Source organism: Chenopodium quinoa, unplaced genomic scaffold, assembly GCF_001683475.1.
Source record: "Chenopodium quinoa cultivar QQ74 unplaced genomic scaffold, ASM168347v1, whole genome shotgun sequence".
NCBI lineage: Eukaryota > Viridiplantae > Streptophyta > Magnoliopsida > Caryophyllales > Amaranthaceae > Chenopodium > Chenopodium quinoa.
In genome coordinates this window covers 39,913-58,542 of record NW_018745106.1, presented here as the reverse complement: position 1 = coordinate 58,542, position 18,630 = coordinate 39,913, and the positions used below count along the sequence as shown (strand labels likewise).

At 32.5% G+C, this 18,630-nt stretch overlaps 1 protein-coding gene across 2 annotated transcripts; it reads left to right on the top strand.

Annotated features, from left to right (window-relative positions):
- The first annotated feature begins 11,773 nt into the window (after positions 1-11,773).
- LOC110710061 (succinate dehydrogenase assembly factor 2, mitochondrial-like) lies at positions 11,774-16,745 on the top strand. 2 transcript variants are annotated; one of them, XM_021888318.1, is made up of 6 exons: positions 11,774-11,937; positions 12,456-12,568; positions 12,670-12,759; positions 12,859-12,985; positions 16,198-16,266; positions 16,357-16,745. In XM_021888318.1, the coding sequence occupies exons 2-6, from the start codon at positions 12,456-12,458 to the stop codon at positions 16,501-16,503; spliced, it is 546 nt and encodes a 181-aa protein (XP_021744010.1). In that variant the 5' UTR covers positions 11,774-11,937; the 3' UTR covers positions 16,504-16,745. The 2 variants fall into 2 exon arrangements, with proteins under 2 accessions (XP_021744010.1, XP_021744009.1); XM_021888317.1 differs by having other exon boundaries at positions 11,775-11,937; positions 12,392-12,568.
- The last annotated feature ends 1,885 nt before the right edge of the window (positions 16,746-18,630 follow it).

Here is an 18,630-nt window from a genome sequence, read left to right as displayed (position 1 = left end):
TTCTTTTACTTCATCATTTCTCACTCCTCCAACCTACCCCACTAACATCTTATTTTATTAAAGTCAATAAAATCTCCTAAAACTCCGTGTCGGTCATACTGTGTCACTTTAAAAAAATGGAGGGAGTAGGATAAATAGAAGATTTTTACCCCACGTTATAGCCCTAAGACATCTTTCGTAAAATAACACAATAACAAGATATCTATGTTATAATAAAAATCTTTAAGATAACTAGGGCTTTTTATGCACGCGATGCGCCCAATTTGGCTAGCCTTTTAAGGAGAATTAATTATTATTGGCAGGGGTGGTTGAGTGGTTATGAGAATGTGTAGAGTGGTCGATCGTCGCACAGGGCCCCCTAAGTGGCCCGGATTTTTGAAATTTACTCATACAAAGTAAAGAGAAAACCTTTTTAATCAATAATCTATTCTTCAATTTTATCATTGAATTTATGATTTAGTAACATATTTATCCTCAAAGAAATGATTTAGCGCCCAATTTAACGAAATTGCACTGGGCCACTTTCAGTGTTAGCATTTGTAGCCCCGCCGCTAATTACTGGTGAACTTTATGCCTTATTGTAGACACCCATTTGTGTCTCCCCAAAACCAAACCCAGTGATGAGTATCTTTCGCGTCGAATCATAATCGAATGAAGTGAAAGTGTGGAAAGTTTAGTGTTGCGGATAGTTTTAATTTCTTTTCTCTTCTCTCTGTTTTTTAAAACTTATTTTAAGAAAAACAGCCAATCTAGTTTGGTTGGTCCATGATATGGGTCCAATAGTAGTGTAGTTAGATGGGGCTTGACAAGAGCTTTCCAACGATATATTATAAGCCCAATTCCGATAAATATTGAGGAAGTTATGGCCAATTTACTAAACTGGGCTCGGTTTGAGCCTTATATGCGACCCAATGATCTAGAGGAGGGCCTAATACAGATTTATCACTCCTAATACAATTAGAAATGGTTTTAGTCTTCTAGATTCTTCTAGAAGGTTCTTTTCATTCCTAATTCAATTAGCATTGATAAATTGACTTTTGTTGACTTTTCAGAGTTTTAATTAAAATCAAAGAACGTTTTTTGAGGAAGATACGATTTTATCCTCCTGTACGGAAATTTCTATCTGATTTTAAGAAAATGCGTGAATTTCTGAATCAGCGCCAAACGCCAGCTGTAGCGCCTGGCGCTACGCTTGGCGCCTGGCACTAATGTTGGCGTCTAGCGCCAATAGCCAGCATTGGCACCAACATCGTTTTATGTGCGCCAGAATTCTATTTTGATATTTTATCTTTTTGGCTGATTTACTTTATAAATAACGTGCTAAAAACTCCGTTTTGGAGAACCAATTTTCATTCGTCAATTCTCACCAACTCTCATCAAGATTTCCTTGATCTCTCTTTTTCTAAACTAGCTTCTCACAAATATACAAAATTCCGCATTCATTAGATCTAGATACACCTAGCCATATTCGAAGTTGTCTTCGCCCTAGACGTGAAAGGTTTAATTTCTGAGGGTTTGGTCCCAAATCTCTCTTTCCATTATTTGGTTTAATTGTTTTGTTTATTATTTTCCTTGAAGTTACTAACGCGTGTATTTTGTTATTAGAAAGAGGTACGAGGCATCAAAGTAAGTATTCTAATGATTTTTATGGATGTTATGATATAGAGTTCATGCTTAGGTTGTTATTATGATTTCTAGTATCATGTCTAGGGTAACTTTAATACTAAGTATGATTGTTATGATGCCTCCTATTTTCTTCCTAATATTTATGATTGTTAGTATCATGTTAGGGTTAAAGATTTGATTTTTATTGCTTAGTGACATGCTAGGGTTTGTTATTAATCTTGTTAGTATCATGCCTAGGATCTTGCTATTATTATGCTTTAACATGATTTATGATTATTAATTATGATTATGATTATTTTTATGATTCATGATTATGGTTTATGATTATTATTATTATTATGATGATTATATATTATGTTGCTTGATATTATATTTTATTTTAATTGCTTGATCACACCTTTTATACATGTTTAAAGGGAATTGGTACTTGTAATCACGCTTAATAAGATATTTAATATTCTTGTTTAGGGTTAATTTGATTATAATTCAAGTGATCGCCAATAATAGTTTTATTTGTGCATTAATATTCAACCAACATAGATTAAACAGGTTTAGGGTTAACCTATTGATTGTATGTTAATCAGAAAGCGCACATGAATACGATCAGAATAAAGTAGAGGCCTATTATTAGGGCAGGTTCAATCTCTTTTAGGTTGGATTTGTACCTTCATCATATCCCCGAACCCTATTTGGTTCAAGACCTTATGAAGTTGACGATCTCTTGGATCGTTAAGGGGTGTAACCTTCACCTTGTGAACGGTTTACAAGTTCCTAAAAAAACTTGTTGGCGACTCTTTTGCTCTATCTTCTTTCCCTTTGGACGCCACCGTACTTTATTGTATGATCACAGTGGGGTTCAAGCTAGGGGATTAACGCTTGAAATATTCCCTACACTTATATCCAAATTTGCATGGTATTTTATTATATCTATTTGCATGATAATTTTAAGTACTTATTGAGATGAATTGAATAAATTAAACAAGTAATCATACAATTATATACTTTATAATTTTTGTACTCCATATATATTAAAGTTAATTTAGAATACTTTGTATTAAATAGTGTTTATCATTCAAATAGAAAAACCGAAAAAAAATATGGAGAGACTAAAAGATGCTTTAAATATTGAAATAAACACAAGTAATTAATCAATTTCGATGATTAAGAGGCAATCTTAAGGTTTTTGAATTCATGAGGGAAAATATGTAAAAGAACATTTTTAGGGATATAAATGTCCATGCCATTATTCATAAGAATTTTCTTAAACTTTTTATAAGGTAAAGGAATGTTAAACAACTAAAAATTAATTGTAACTATGATAAAAATTATTGGTTACCTTGTAATAAACACTTTTAACAAGCTAGATTGGAGAGAGAGAGAGAGGCAGGAGAAAAATAAGAAGGAAACTGATCCCTCTATCACTTCCGACTTCTCTTTATCTTCGTCTTTCTTCTGACCTCCCTCTCTTGCTTTTAACTTTCAAATATTATTTTATACAATCATCTCAATAAGTATTTGTATTATATACAAAATACTTATCCTTAAATTAGAAGTTTAACACCTACTTGTCTATGTTTATTTTAATTTTAGTAAGGGTTGGTATTTTACATTAAATTGATGCAAGTAGCTTCCTTTTTACCAGTCCTCTAATCGCCCTAATTGTACCAACCAGTTTGTCAATCCTCCAGTCGTTTTGATCACACCACCCTATTTGTCAATCCTTCACTCAATCCTCCAATCGCCTTGATCACACCACCCATTTTGTCAATCCTCCAATCACTTTGATCGCACCACCCAATTTTCCAATCCTCCAATCGCCTTGATTGAACCACCTACCCAGTTTGTCAATCCTCCAATCGCCTTGATTGAACCACACAATTTGTCAATCCTCCAATCGCCTTGATCACACCACCCAGTTTGCCAATCCTCCAATCCTCTTTATTATATCACCTATCGCAACACCCAGTTTGTCAATCCTCCAATCACCCTAATTACATCACCCAGTTTACTAATCCTCCAATCACCCCCTAACAGGCTCACATTGGTATAATTTTTTTTACTTTTCATTGATTTTAATTTATTATTTTGATACTTGGGTCTTTATTTATTTATTATATTAATTATTTAAGATATTGGATTGTATTAAATCTCCGTTTTATTATATGGTTTGTTGGGTGTTTTGCATGATTATTTATAAATTTATGTTTTATGTTGTTTATTAAATAATATAATAAACTCTGTTTTATGAAAGTAGACCTTAAGTAAATTTTGTTGATGTTATTGATTTGCCTCCTTTGTTGCATACTTATATACATCATGATTGAGCTACGCTTAGTTTAGCTTTAGATAGAGTAATATAGTCATTAGTTTTGGATCTTGATTTAATGTTATGTAATACCTCGCATTTTTATATGTATTTTATTTAAAATGAGTATTTTGTGGGGTATTTAAATAAATTGAAATGAATTACTTATGATATTTTAATTATTTGTTTTAAACAAGTTAGGAAATATTTTATAAAAGGAAAGTTTTATTTAATTAATTATTTTATTAAGTTGGAATTTACTTTAGGAAAGTTCTATTTCAGTAAATTTTAATTAGGAAAGGATTAGGAAAGGGTAAAAAGGTAAAGTTTAGGTAAGAAGAGTTTCTAGAGAAAGAGGTATAAATATTCAACACTTGGGCAAATTAAACTTTGCCTAGAGTGGAGAATACCCAAGGGTAAACTTTCTCTCCCTTTTCCTTTATTTTTTCTCTCTTTTTCCCCTTCCCCCTTTTCGGTTCACCACCATCGGTTCACCACCATCGGCCAGCCAGCAGCGGCGGCGACCACCAGCCGGCTGTGGCGCTGGCCAGCAGTCTGGCCACCCCTTCTTCGGAAAAAAAAAATTAAATCTTTTGTTTTTATTTTTGTTTAATCCTAGATCTAATTATAAATTATGGGTTTTGTGTTAATTTTATGATGATATGATTGATATTATGTATGGTCATAATAATTTTTAGATTTTAATTCTAATTAAAAAGCCCTAATTTTGAAACCCTAGATTCATAAATAATTGATTAATGAATGACTATGATTAAGGGTGGTTTAAACCTTTAATTATGTAAGGGTTTTAAAGCATAATTACATCAAGATTTTATTAATATATATTGCTAGAATTTTTGGTAGTATGCTAAAAATCAAGTTTCTTGAAAGAATTTTAATTATCCATTAATTTGGATTAAAGTGTGAGGTTTTAAGTAAAATTTCACCTTGTTTTAATTAAATTATGAGTGGTTTGATAAGAGTATATATTGCTAGAAATTTGTATAGAGTGGATATTAATACCATATTATGATTTTGGTTTGTAAGAGACTTTGAAGTGAGTGATTTCTATTAGTCGTGGCGATATTAAGATCGTATTCAAGGTACGTTCGCGTACTTAGCATATTTTTGATGATGTACTAGCATGCTAGATGTGATTAATTAATTCCAAATAGTATCATGCTAGATTATGATTGAAAATTGTGATTTGGTTGATATTGGTGATTGAATTATGAATTTTTGATGGATTATTGATTTGAAAATAATCATTTCGCATGTTGAATATGAACCACACTTTTATTTATGGCATGATAGAAAGCATGTTTAATTAAACTAAATGTTTAATTTAGTTTGGAATATTAAAAGAGAATTTTTATTGTGCTTCATATAATTTTTATTGATGCTACAAGCATGGGAAATGAGCTATGTAAGTGTCTATGTACACGAGAAATAAATTGTATGTTGGTGCCTTAGTGCACTTCAGGTGTTTTCAACACCGAGTGATAGGATTTTTGGTGCATTAAGCGTTTAAGGTGTCTTTGTCACCGAGGTAGATTTAAAAAGGGTTCAACATTAAATATTATGTGGTCAACTAATTATTCAAGAATTAAATTAGAGTGTTTAGTTGTTTGAATAATTATTGTGATTGTATGATTATTGTTTAATTTGAGAGTCATAACCAAGTTTAATAATATGTAAATAACGTAAAGTGAAAGAGATTACACACCAAAACTATTGGAACGTATACACCTTGAGTATGAACATATGGGGGAAGTTATGGGGTTTTATATTTAACAATAACTTCTACTGGGAGTGCAGGACGCTGTATTTTCCTTTTATTGTTATGCGCAGGAATTCCGCCACCTATGAGTGATTCTTTTATACTGGCACGGTTAGCTCCCGTGTTAGTACCCCTTTATTGGGGCATGTTAGGGGGGAAACCCATTCTATGCGTAATCAAAGCTAAATAAATTATTTAGTTACTTAGTTGAGCTGAGAAGTTTTATTGTATGTAGTGTGCTTGAAAACAGGTGCAACAAGGTAAATTGTGTTGTTGATAGGTAAAAGCATGTTAGTGTGTTTAACTACGCTTATGTACTCAGCTTTGTTGATTGTGTGTTTGAGTGTTTGTTGGCCTTGTCTTTACCTTGACCCTATGATGTTCCATTTTTAATGGAGAGTAGTGGAAACAAGTAGAGAGAAGCTTTTCAGGCGATGAAGCATATTCATGATGGGCATGAGTGAAGAGAAAATCATGCCAGTTTCCATCAATTTATGATGTGTTATTGTTTTAATTATTTTATGATATTATTGTTTGCAAGACTAACGTAAAGGTTTTGAATTTGGTTTGGTTTTGTTAAGGGCCTACAATGGTTCCAAGTTGTAGGTTTGACTTTGTTTTACTTTATTTTTGTTAGTTCACTTTTTAAGTTGAGTCATTTTAAATATTTTAAAGAAGTCTTCCGCTGTGTGTCTTTGATAGTTGCCTTAGCCGTTTTCACGGTGGCGGTAATGTCTTAGATTTTCCTATTTTGAGTTTTAAACAAGACAAAACAGGTATTTTAAAAGAAAGGAATTTCTAGGGTGTTACATGTTATATCCTATGTTACTTGGACTCTACTAGAAGCTAAGTGTCTGATTCTGAGTAACTGACTAACGGACCTGGTATGCTAGAAACAAGGACCAGAAGAGAGAGATTCATCAAGAGAAAGAAAGGGAACTGGGAAAGAGAAGGATTAAAATAGAAAAAGGGACCGAGTGAGAAAGGGGGCAGGTCGAAAGACTGAGAGAGTAGTTTGAAATAGAGAAGGGTAGGCCAAAAGAAGAGAGAGAAAGGACGAAGAGAAAGAGTGAGATAAATATGGTAGAGAGGAGGCGGGAGAAAAGAGAGAGATAGAAATAGGGGCTAGGAAGGAAAGAGGATGAGATAGAGAGAAAGAGAAAGAAGAAAAAGGGTCAGGAGAAAAAGAGGGGTAGGAGAGGAAATAAATAGAGCGATAAAGAGAGTGGGGGACTAAGGGAGAGAGAGAAAGACTATGTGATATAGTAATAAAGAAGGAGAAGGCTCAAGAGAGAGAGAGAGAGATAGACGGGAGAGGCCAGAAGAAAGAGTAAGATAGAAATAAGTATGGTGAGATAAGGGACCGACGAGAAAGAGAAAAGGGGGTGGGGCCATGGGGTGTAAGAAGCAAGTGCAACCTATAATTTTTAAAGCTTTTTAGAGGACAGAATGGGGACAAGAAGGATAAGGAAATAAAGAAGGAACGTGAAAGACAAAGTTTGGGACAACAAAGGAAAGAATATGTTAGAGGGGAAAAAGTGCGACCTATAATTTTAAAGTCATTATAAAAAGAGGGATCAGGTAGGCATGGCCAAGGGGATGATAAAATGAAAAAGATAAAGAGATGTTTTAAAGCAATAAATGAAGGAATAGAAAAGGGAGACCATTCTTAGTATTTAATTGTGGAAGAGAATTCGAGGCTATAGAGGAGGAAAATGGAGAGAAATTAGGAATGTGAAATGAAGAACGAAAGAAAAACTACGTGAGGGGCTTTGAGAAAAGAAAAAAAGATGAAGAATTTTTTAGATGACAATCTTTAGCATGTAATCAAGAATAAGGTAAATAGTACTTTTTGAAATAATTCTAAATTTTTTAAAACCATATAAGTTATTAAAATGAAAAGGAAGATGCAAAAGGGTGAGCATGGGGGGCTTAGAAGAAGGGGTGGCAAGTAAAGAGTAACTTTAATTTGTAAATTTTGCGAAATAATTAGATAAGGAAAGAGGGAGAGAGTTAAGGATAGAGAAAATAGTGATTTGTTTCATGAAAAATAAATTCTATAGCTAATTAAGCATTCAAACATTTGAGAAATATGTAAATCGAGAAAGAATGAAAGTGAGGGGAAGGAAGGTTCAAGTTTTAAAAGTCTATTTGAAATTTGCAAAATTGTATGTAGAAGATGAATGAGTAGTTGTCGAAAAAAGAAAGCGCATGATCTTGTACTATTTGAATAATAAGTAAAAGGAGTATTCAAATCAATTAGGATACATCCGTTTAATATCAAGTTTTAGCTTAGTTATTTTTAACAATTATAAAGATTAATTTTTGTAAAAAAAAAAAAAAAAAAAAAAAAATAAAAAAATAAAAAAAAAACCTACAATCTGACCACTGCGCCAACTACTATGGTTTATCGCATAATTCACAAAATATTGTATATAAACCAATTTGAAGTAGGGGGGAGGGGCACTTGTCCCCCCTTGTCCCACGCTGGCTCCGCTAGTGTATTCAAGCATATATTGTTGTACAATTAATTTGATTTGTTACGAATAATGCAAATAGAATAGAGATCATAAAACGCCAACTTTTACATCTGTATAACTAAAAAGGGAAATTATAAGAAGGGGTTGAGTGACTATGATTCAACAACTTAATTAGCTCTTTATGCATCTCTAGGTATTCCAAATTTCCTATCCCTCTCCCCTCCCCAAATTAAAATAGAATCTTCAAACAAAACTCAATAATATACTCACATATCCTCTTTGATTAAATTTCATACTCCCTCCGTTTTTAAATACTTGCTCCATTTTCCTTTTTCGACCGTTTTTAAATACTTGCTACATTTCCTTATTTGAAAAGCTTTTACAGTATTTAACTCATTTCTCTCGCCTAGTGGACCCAACAAATATCATATTTTATTAATTTCATCTTCTCTCTTCTCCAATTTCTCCACTACTTTTGTTTTTTTACAATTCTTTATTCTTCCACCAACCCCACTACCTCCATATTTATAACTTTATCTAATTTCTCCTAAAACTCCGCGCATGGAGAAATGGAGCAAGTATTTAAAAATGGAGGGAGTACTTCCCAAAAGTTTATTGTTAACAGTGGCGGATTTTGAGCCAAAAAGTTTAGGGGGCCAAGGTTTGATCCTCCAACCTTTTGCTAAAAGATAACAATACTTAACCACTATGCCATAACTTTTTAATTGTAATTATTATACATTATATAACTTTTAACCAATAGCTTAGAAAAATTAAGGGGGGCCGGGCCCCGACCCGCCTCAACGAAGGTCCGCCCTTGATTGTTAAGATTGGTTGTCCTACACTTGGATAATTGGATGACCATGAGTACTTTTTAAAATGACTTTTGGTATAGGGAAATAAGATATTAGTGGTTGAATTTGTATTGACAAACGTGACTAAAAAAAACATGTCAACTAACTAAAAAGAAACGGAGAAAGTATTAGATTTATTTATGCTCAATACATTTTTACTTAATATACTAAATATAATGGAACATTTTCGACACGTAAATCGAGGAAATTTTTTTTAATGGCTAACCACTAATGAAAGCTTAATGGAAACCATTATTTGGGAGCTTATTATTATTATTTTTTTTGTGTGTGATAGAAAAATAAATAAAATTTTAGACATTAGCAAAAATCAAAGTGGTGTTTTTTAGTGGTAGTAAAAGTCAAATTATTAATACTTTAATTAACACTTTGTACGAGTATACTTTATATATGTCCATAAAAATATTTAAAATAAATTTAAATGATATAGTTTTTTTTTTCGTTAACAATTACTTACATTAATTTAAAACTAATTTTTTTTTGAAAATGAACATTATATTTACAAATATGAACTTGACACTTTTAAATTTGAACATTTTTTTTTTTGAAAAAATAAAATTAAAATATTTACATATGAGCATGAGTGCATGACACTATTTGAATTTGAATATATACTAGATAAAAGCCCGTGCGATGCACGGTTTTTAAATATTTCATTTTGTATATTTTTTTGTAATTTCTTAATATTTTTTGTTTTTATTTTCTATTATATTAATTTAACATTAATTTAAGGTAAAATATTTTGTTAAGTTTTAAATTATTCCTATTCAAATTTTAAGTATATAGAACTTGAATTTATAAATTGAAATAAATATTATCTCGTTCATCGGATAGTTAGATAAAATCATTAAATCAAAATATATTTTTTAATTTCTAATTATTTGTTAAAATAATATAAATCCTAATGTAAAAGATAATAAAATAGATAATTTTTTTTTTCATAATTTAAATCTTAAATTACTATTTTTTTGTTTTCAATTCTCAAATTTCATTTGTTAATTTTTTCTTAAATGGCGATGAAAATTTAAATTCAAAATTAATATATAAATCTATTTTTTCATTGGTCGAAATATTACTTTTGCTTATGTGGCGTGCGATGCACGAATTTTTATATACATTTTGTATATAAATATTTTTTTGGTGATCTCTTAATTTTTTTTTCTTGCATTATAAGTTTTAAAATTTTGTATGAAAATATCATAATATCAAATATTTACATAAAACCATTAACATCAAATGATAATTTATATTTTTTAAATATCAAAATATAATTTTTAGTTTTTTAAATAATATAAATCCTAATATCTAAAGATAATTGTTAGTTTTGTAACAAATAAAAATGATAAAATTTAATATTTAAATAATTAAAATCTTAATAAATTACTATTCGTCGTTTTTACCTATGTGGCAAAATTTTAAAATTTCATTCGTCACTTTTGTTTAAGTGGCGAGTGATTTTTTTAATTCTAAAATAAAATAGATATCTAATTTTTAATTGGTCGAAAATATACATTTTCTTATGTGACGTTCCCAATGCTCTCCAAAAATGCCTACTTTATTTATATATATATATATTAGATTTTATGTAAAAATGAAAGTAATATTTTAAATATAAGCACGACATTATTTGACATTAAAATTTTAGAATTAAAAAAAAAACCTACAACAACGGGTCGGCTTTGACCCGCAAATGTACGGCTTACACAAGTTCGGGTTTAAATCAAATTATTTTTATCGATTAAGGGCCTGTTCCGATTTACTGAAAACAATTTAACTAAATAGAGTTGAAATGAATTTTTATGAAATAAGGAAATTAGAAACTGAATTGAACTGAAATTAAGCTGAACAGAATAGGCCTTAAAACTTATTTTTGCTGATTCTTTAATTTTTTTTAAATAAATTAAACATATTATAAATGGATCTTATTTAAAGAACTTTTTAAATGGATTTTACAATGGAAATAGAAACGAATTCTATGATATTTATTAAGAGTTATGATTAATATATACATATGAAATATTAGAATTATATCGATACAATAACTTTTGTGTGTAATAGGTCAAACTGTGTGGCTAGCTAATACACGAATAATCCCTAACCAGGTATGTAACCCCCCGGTTGACCAAATAACCCATGACCGAGTGAGTAACCCTTGATTAATCGAGTAACCTTTGACCAAGTAACCCTGATTATTCTTTCAAAAAAAAAAAAAAAATCAGCAACATATGAAAGTTTATGATATCCATAATAATATTTAATATATTTTTTTTATTTTACAATATCTATCCAAAATTTGCTTACTTAGCATCATATGTATCACAATACTTATTTGTCGTCTACGTAGAGCGATGCTTGACGAAAACTGAATTGCCAAATGTCGGCGTGTCGTTGTCTCGTGATCTAACTACGAGATCCGGCTTTATTTATTAGGGATATGATATGATATGATATAACATTAGATTATATTTTGCTTCATTAATATTAACAAGTAAGGTTAAAGACACGATACTAGAGATGACAATGGAGCGGGTCAGATGCGGATGATAGTTACCGTATGTGAAGAGGTTTTTTTCGGTATCGAGTAGGGATGGCAGTGGGTTGGGTTAAATGGGAAACCCGCCCCATCCCCGACTGCCATCCCTACACGATACCGTAAAAAACCTCTTGACATACGATAACCAGCTTATTAGCTATGATGCGCGTGTTTACCGCCCTAATCATATACGAGTAGTAATTTTATTTTCAGTTGTCTGGTTATTAGAAGAGAGACGTGTTCGTCGTTATCCCCCTCTTCTTCTTCAAACCAATTTAAATAAATCATTTTCTGCACCGAGTTCTAAACGGTCGCAAGTATTCTTTAGCTTTTTGATTGAGGTCAGTTTTCTCATTTTTTTTCTCTCATTTTGCATTCTATTTTTCTAATATTTGCTGGTAATTTGCAGAATTCATGCACTTTATTACTTCATTTTCTATATATTTTTGAGAAATTTCACTTTGATTTTGTAATTTTCAATAATAATATTGCACTTAGAGAAATCACGTAGATTTCAATGAATTTTATTGTAGCTATATTGCATAATTAGAGCTGAGAAATTCAATTTTGATTGTATGAGATTCTTAATACTGTATATGATTATTAGATTAATTAGACATTTTAACTTTATGTTATTTTTCATTATTAATCTGTATTTATGGGTTGATTCATGATTCCAATTCTACCCAAGTTTAAACCCTAAGTTTTAATCTGTGTTTATGTTTTTGCAATTGATTGCTTTGCAAATGTGATGGGAGGAGTAATTGGAATTTTGCTTTCAATTTGAACTGCAAGGTTGTTGTGATTTCAAGTTTTCGTGGTCGAATTTGTTTAATAATACTAGCTGAATTGGTATAAGATGGCGATGCTTCGAAGAGCGGCGACAACTCTCAATAGGATCATCAATTTGAAAGTTGCTTCTACGAATTGCAATTCATTTGCTTCACCAACTGTTGCACCTTGCAGAATTGTGTAATTATTTCCTCAATTTTCTTTGATTTTTCGTGTTTCAGTTTGTTGATATATAATCGATTGGTAAATGGTTTCTATCTGTTTTGGTATAAAATGTTCAGGAATTCACAGTTGGTTCCTGTGACATATCGATTTTATTCGAGTGAGATTGATCTTTCTGATGTGGAGAGTAGAAGGCGTACGATGAACAGGTTAATTTAGTTATCTTTGACGCATCATTTGCTTTGCACAAAATTGGGAAAATATAATTGTTGATAAAGCTGTACATTATGTAAAATTTGATGGTGTAGGTTGCTGTATCGAAGCAAGCAACGTGGGTTCTTGGAACTGGATTTGGTCTTAGGAAAATGGGTTGAAGATAATATCCATTCAATGGATGAAAATAGAATTAAATCTCTCATTGAAGTTCTTGACCTGGTTTGTCATTTTTCTGCCCTATTTTACGCTTTATGTTCTATTGTCCAATTTTGCTATGAAGTTAAAATATGGCACAAAATTGAGTTGATATACCCAATGTGTTAGCATGCTTACTTTCTGCAAGCAAGGATAACAAAAATATGTTTATGCTGGTATTCTTAATTTATATGCTGGTCCTTTTTCTGCACAATTTGTAAAATGTAACCATAGACTTTGTGTAACAGACATGTTATTATTCACCTTGCTTTTATGAGCTGGCTGTCCATTAAATTTGATATACAAAAGTTTATATGTGTTATGAACTTTGGTTTCCACACTTGTTGATAGTAGAATACACATGTAGCCAGCTATTATCTGTAATTATAATACCTGGAATTCGGTACATTGTGATACATTGAAATATGGACTAGGTAGAGGAACATAATTTCATTCGCTATCTAGTTTTCTTGAATTAGGCTAATAGTACACAATGCACCTATCTTAATTTGTGTAATGAATAAGATGATTAGTGATGCAAGAGGATTTAGAGAGAAAAGGATAGAATGTTTTTATCAATAGTATGTTACCAAGGGAATTTCTGATCATTTCTCATTACCAACAATGAGCCATGCACAATGTAAATGTGCTCATAACAAACAACCTCGTTATTGTGCTGAAACCAAAATAATAGCGTACAGAATCCACTACAATGTCTTTGCATATGAGCTGCTCTTGTACATATACAGAAAGCTAGCAGTATATATTCAAGTGCTTGGGAAATGACCTTGTAACCCTTATAACCCTTTTTAAAGCCGAGTGTGGGATTGAGAAATGACACCCAGCTTAAGCAGAATATCATTATGCTGTTTTACTGCAGATTTTAGTGAGGATATTAGCTAACTGATCCTAAGACAAAACATGTTGAGTGAGAAGACTGCCTGCCTTTACCATATCTCTCACATAATGGCAATCTATCTCAACATGTTTATACCTCAATCCAGAAGATGAAGCAAATAAAATGCCTTGAGTTGTAGACCTTGTAGTTCTAGCAAGATATCTAACATGTGTGTTGGGGATTGAGATGTAGTTCAGCTTAGAAGTTGCATCGTGAAGGCTATCTCAGACCTAGTAACAGTGAGTTGTACCACTTTTCCAAGGAATTGTTGATAGATGAATGGATTAGTCAAGGACTTCCTTTGTTTGGTGAGAATTTCAAATGAGAATCTACAAGCAATATCAGAGTTTAACATCCAGCAGTCCTTGTTCTTTCAAGAAATCAGTGACATACTTTCTCTGGGAAAATCTTCTTGATTAAAGAGGACATAAGTCCTTCAATGAAAATGGGAAGACATAATTACATGTTAATATCTCGATGATTGTTGCCAGTAATTAGAAGATCATCCACATATACCAACATTGTAGAGAAAGAGTATAGAGGTGTTGCTTGTCTTAGTGAACAAACTATCCAGCCTTTGATTGTTTAGAACCAAATGATAAGAGAGTTTAGAGTTGTTGAAAGTTAAGCAAACCATTATCTGGGAGCTTGTTTAAGGCCATACATTGATTTTACCAATTTGCACCTCAATTGAGTGCCCTTGGGAGGAGAGGAGCCATTGGGATTGAATTTTATTCTGTTTCCTTATGAAGTATAGCCTTGTGGAAGAGACTTGCACACATCACATGGATAGATAAAGCTGGCAGTATACATGTACTCTATCCTTGTACTGATAGAGAAAGCTGGTAGTATACATGTACTCTATTCTTGTACTGATAGAGGTAGCTGGCAGTATTCAACTATACACGCAAGTGTTTGAGAATTCACCTTTGTGGCCCTTATTAATTTGAGATCATAGGGAACAGGGGGTAGTGATTTAGGTTACACAGTTCCATGTCAAATGCTTGGCTAGATGAGCTTTTAAAAGGGGAGAGGAGGGATTGCACAATGTTGCTTGGATTGTTCAGATTTAGTGGGGAAGTTTGCGAGTTTAAAATATAGGAAACGACTTATTAGGAAGTCTAAATGCTTTAAGTAGTGATGTAAGTTTTTTAGCTACTTGCTTGGGGGGTTGTGTATGAACTTCATCTTTACTATCTGCTACCTACTACTACCTATAGTAGTCTGCTCTTTTTTAGGTGTGAAGCAGTATGTACCCTTTACCTCTTTCAGTCAAGATTAGAAAAGAGGATCTTTGTGTGTGGTTTTAATTCTATTGGATTGTGGTAAATTGTTTGTATGAAATTTATTGGCTGAAATTGGGAACGTGACAAATTCTATGGCCTTTGACTTTAGGTTGGAGAGACTGATGTTGTCTTGAGCTTGGAAGACAGTGCAGTTATAATCAAGCAAATATGGCCTTAGTGTAATCAATAAGATAAATTATTAAATGGATACATATGTCAAGCCTACTTTGAGTATTTATTGTTTCAGGGGTCTACTATATATGACAGGAGAGAATTATGACGATTTTAGATTTTTCAAGGGAAATTAGAGATGCAAATGCCTTATTATGAATGGACTTGTGTTAGAGGTTTCACTAGATGATCGTCAACAACTGTTTAAGCTCTTTAAGGTAGCTTATGGAGTGAGATTTAGAGGTATGTGTAGATGATTATAGTGTCCTCTCAGGTTCCTTCCGAAAAGTGGATTTTAGTTGGAAATAGTGAAATGGGATGATACTCTTCTTGTGAATTTTTTTGGTGTTGGTGCAGGACATATGAGGGTGTCATAGGATAGTCTGCCTGATGTATAGAGTTTTTACATTGTATTGCTTCCCATAACAAAAATAGGGAAAAAAAACTGCTACGCATAAAATTTACACTTTTAGTACTCATGAGTCATGACCAGAGGTCTCATCTGATTCAACATTTATGAACTAATTCATTTTTGTACAAAAAAGACCTATACCTTTCATTTTGTGATCAAAATGTTTTTTTGTAAAAAAAATTTTATTTTCTAATTTGATAACTTACTTTGAACCACTGAAGGAATCGTTAAAGTCCCTTTATATTCAGAATTTGACCTCCTTTGTGAATATGCTTGTATCTTGTTATCTAAGAAGCTATTATCAATTGTTGTTTGGCTAAGAGACATTCATATGTATTTCAATTATGCTTCTATGGTAAAATTGGAATCAAGAATTCTGAGTGCTTTTCTACTTGGTGGGAAAATCTGGATACTGGACTATACTGTGCTTGTACTTGGATGAACTCATTTTTTATGTTCATGTCTACAGGAAAACCCAGATTTGTGGAACTGGCTGAGTGGGCAAGAACAACCACCTGAGTCAGTCAGTGTGAATCCTGTGAGATTCTGACTGAGAAGAAATCATTGATATCTTCCATACTTTGTAAAATAAAATTGGAATTTGATTAAAAACAATTTATATTTGTAGGTATTTACTGCTATTCGCGAGAAGGTTTCTAGCAATCTAAACAGCCATGCTGCTCCTGAGACACGAGCAGCACCAGGGAAGCCATGGGTTAGAGGATGGGATGACATTAAGAGAGGCAAAGACACTCCTGTCTCCGGAAATCAGTAGTTCTAGTCGATGAAATTGTTAAATTGCTTTGAATATTTCACCACACAGGAAAATAAGGATGAACTTCATATGTTTATTTACCTGGTAGATGAACATGGTAATATAATTAGTATTTGTAATGTATTTTACATATCTTTATAGTTGCTATGCTGGGGGTATACTGATATTCCAGTTATATGAAACTTAGTTGCACGCTTGTATGTAAAAGTTTCTCTTCAAATAAATAAATAAGTAAATGAAAAGAAAATCTAATCATTTAAATAATTTTGGTCCCAACCATGTTCTGTTTTAAATCCATTTCAGTTTTGCTCCCCTGTTATGGTGGCTATCGGAAGTTGCATCATCTAGGGTAACAGAGATGAACTTTTTTGTTCTTTCCAAAAACACACGGTGTTTTCATTGACTTGTGTGCCACTGCAATGTTTGGATGGAGTTGCGAATACGCTCATCTTTAGCCATAAGAGTTGAGTGCTAGCATGCTGCCCATAGCCATAAGAGTTGAGTGCTAGCATGCTGCCCATAGCCATAAGAGTTGAGTGCTAGCATGCTGCCCATCCCTATGTACGCGCTGCCCCATCTATTCATACTGGCTGCATTCTTGGTCGTTTCTTGGGTTGCTTGAATTACCACTAGCTTAATTTCATAGTTGCAGCTCTTCAGTGGTAAGGTTGCTGCTCAATTTCTGTGTAAATTTCAATGATGTCTTGTTTATAAAATCAAATCTTTTTATATTGGTAGTGATTCGAATCCCAAGAGAAATAGCGAATCAACTCTATGAAATAAAGAAAATGTTATTCACACAAACATTCCAACTTAGTGAACACATAGGCTTAGTTACTATAGAGGAAGCCCCGGTTACTAAAAATGATAAACGTTTTTAGTTAATCAAATGGCAAAGAAGTAAATAAGTTGCCTCGTTTTTTGTTAATCAAATGGCAAAGAAGCCCCGGTTACCATCACATATCGTCGGCTTTGCTGCCGATCTAAACGAAAATCCTAATTGAAAAGGGTGAAAACAATGGTATGGTTAACCCTTAGTGGAAAGGTTCGAGTTCTTTAGAAATTACACCACTCCAATGGTTTGAGTTTTCAAGTAGTTGTGGCCCTACCTCCAATTGTCTTCTATGGTGGATGGTAACTCAACTCGTATGAAGTAAAGAAGAGAGAGAAATTAGAGGACGAGAAGAGGAGAGAGAAATAAAAAAGAGGAGGTAAATATTTGACAAATTTTACCTAACGTCGTCACCTAACAACGTTCAGCTCTAATGACACTATTGCCCTTACTTTTTCAGATGAAAATTGAAAGTAAAACTTTGCCCCTTGATAAACAACTTACGTTTCTTATTCTGATAAACTTGAATTTGCTCGTTCCTATACGTTAGCACTGTCAAAACGGTTTGATAGTTCGGGTTCGGTTCGGTATTAAATCGGGTTGGTTTGAAATCGGTTTAAGTGTCTCACGGGTCGGCTCTAGTTCGGTTTAAATAGTTATCGGTTCGATTCAGTTCCGGTTTATTCTTGAGCGGTTTTAATTCGGTTCGGGTTGTAAACAGTCCGAGTAGTAAGCGGGGGGTGCAGACGGGTTGCAGTTTGTTAACGGTTCGGTGTAAACGGTTTTTATCCCTGTTCAAACAATTTCGGGTTGGAAACGATTTCGGGTTAGAAACAGTTCGGTTATTTTTCGGTTCAGTTTATAACTAGTACAGTTCTTTTTCAGTTCGGTTTATAATTGGTTTGGTTTTTTTTCAGTTCAATTTATAACTAGTTCGGTTCTTTTTCGGTTCAGTTTATGGCAGAAGGTTTTTTAGTGGCAGGAAGATATTTTGTACTCCGTACTATGATAATAATTTGACAGGAAAATATTTTATACTATGAAAATAAATTTTCAATAAATATTAATTTGGTTAGAAGAATTTTTGTACTATGATAATTAAATTTCATTTAAAACATCTTTCAACTTGATTTTAATATTCTCTTTATAATAAGCAGTTTGTAGCCGATTTGTTTATAAGTGGTCCGGTTCATAAACAATTCGGTTTGTAAGCGGTTCGGTTTATAAACGGTTCGGTTTATATACAGTTTGGTGCAAACGGGTCGCGGGTTGTTAACGGTTCGGTGTAAACGTTT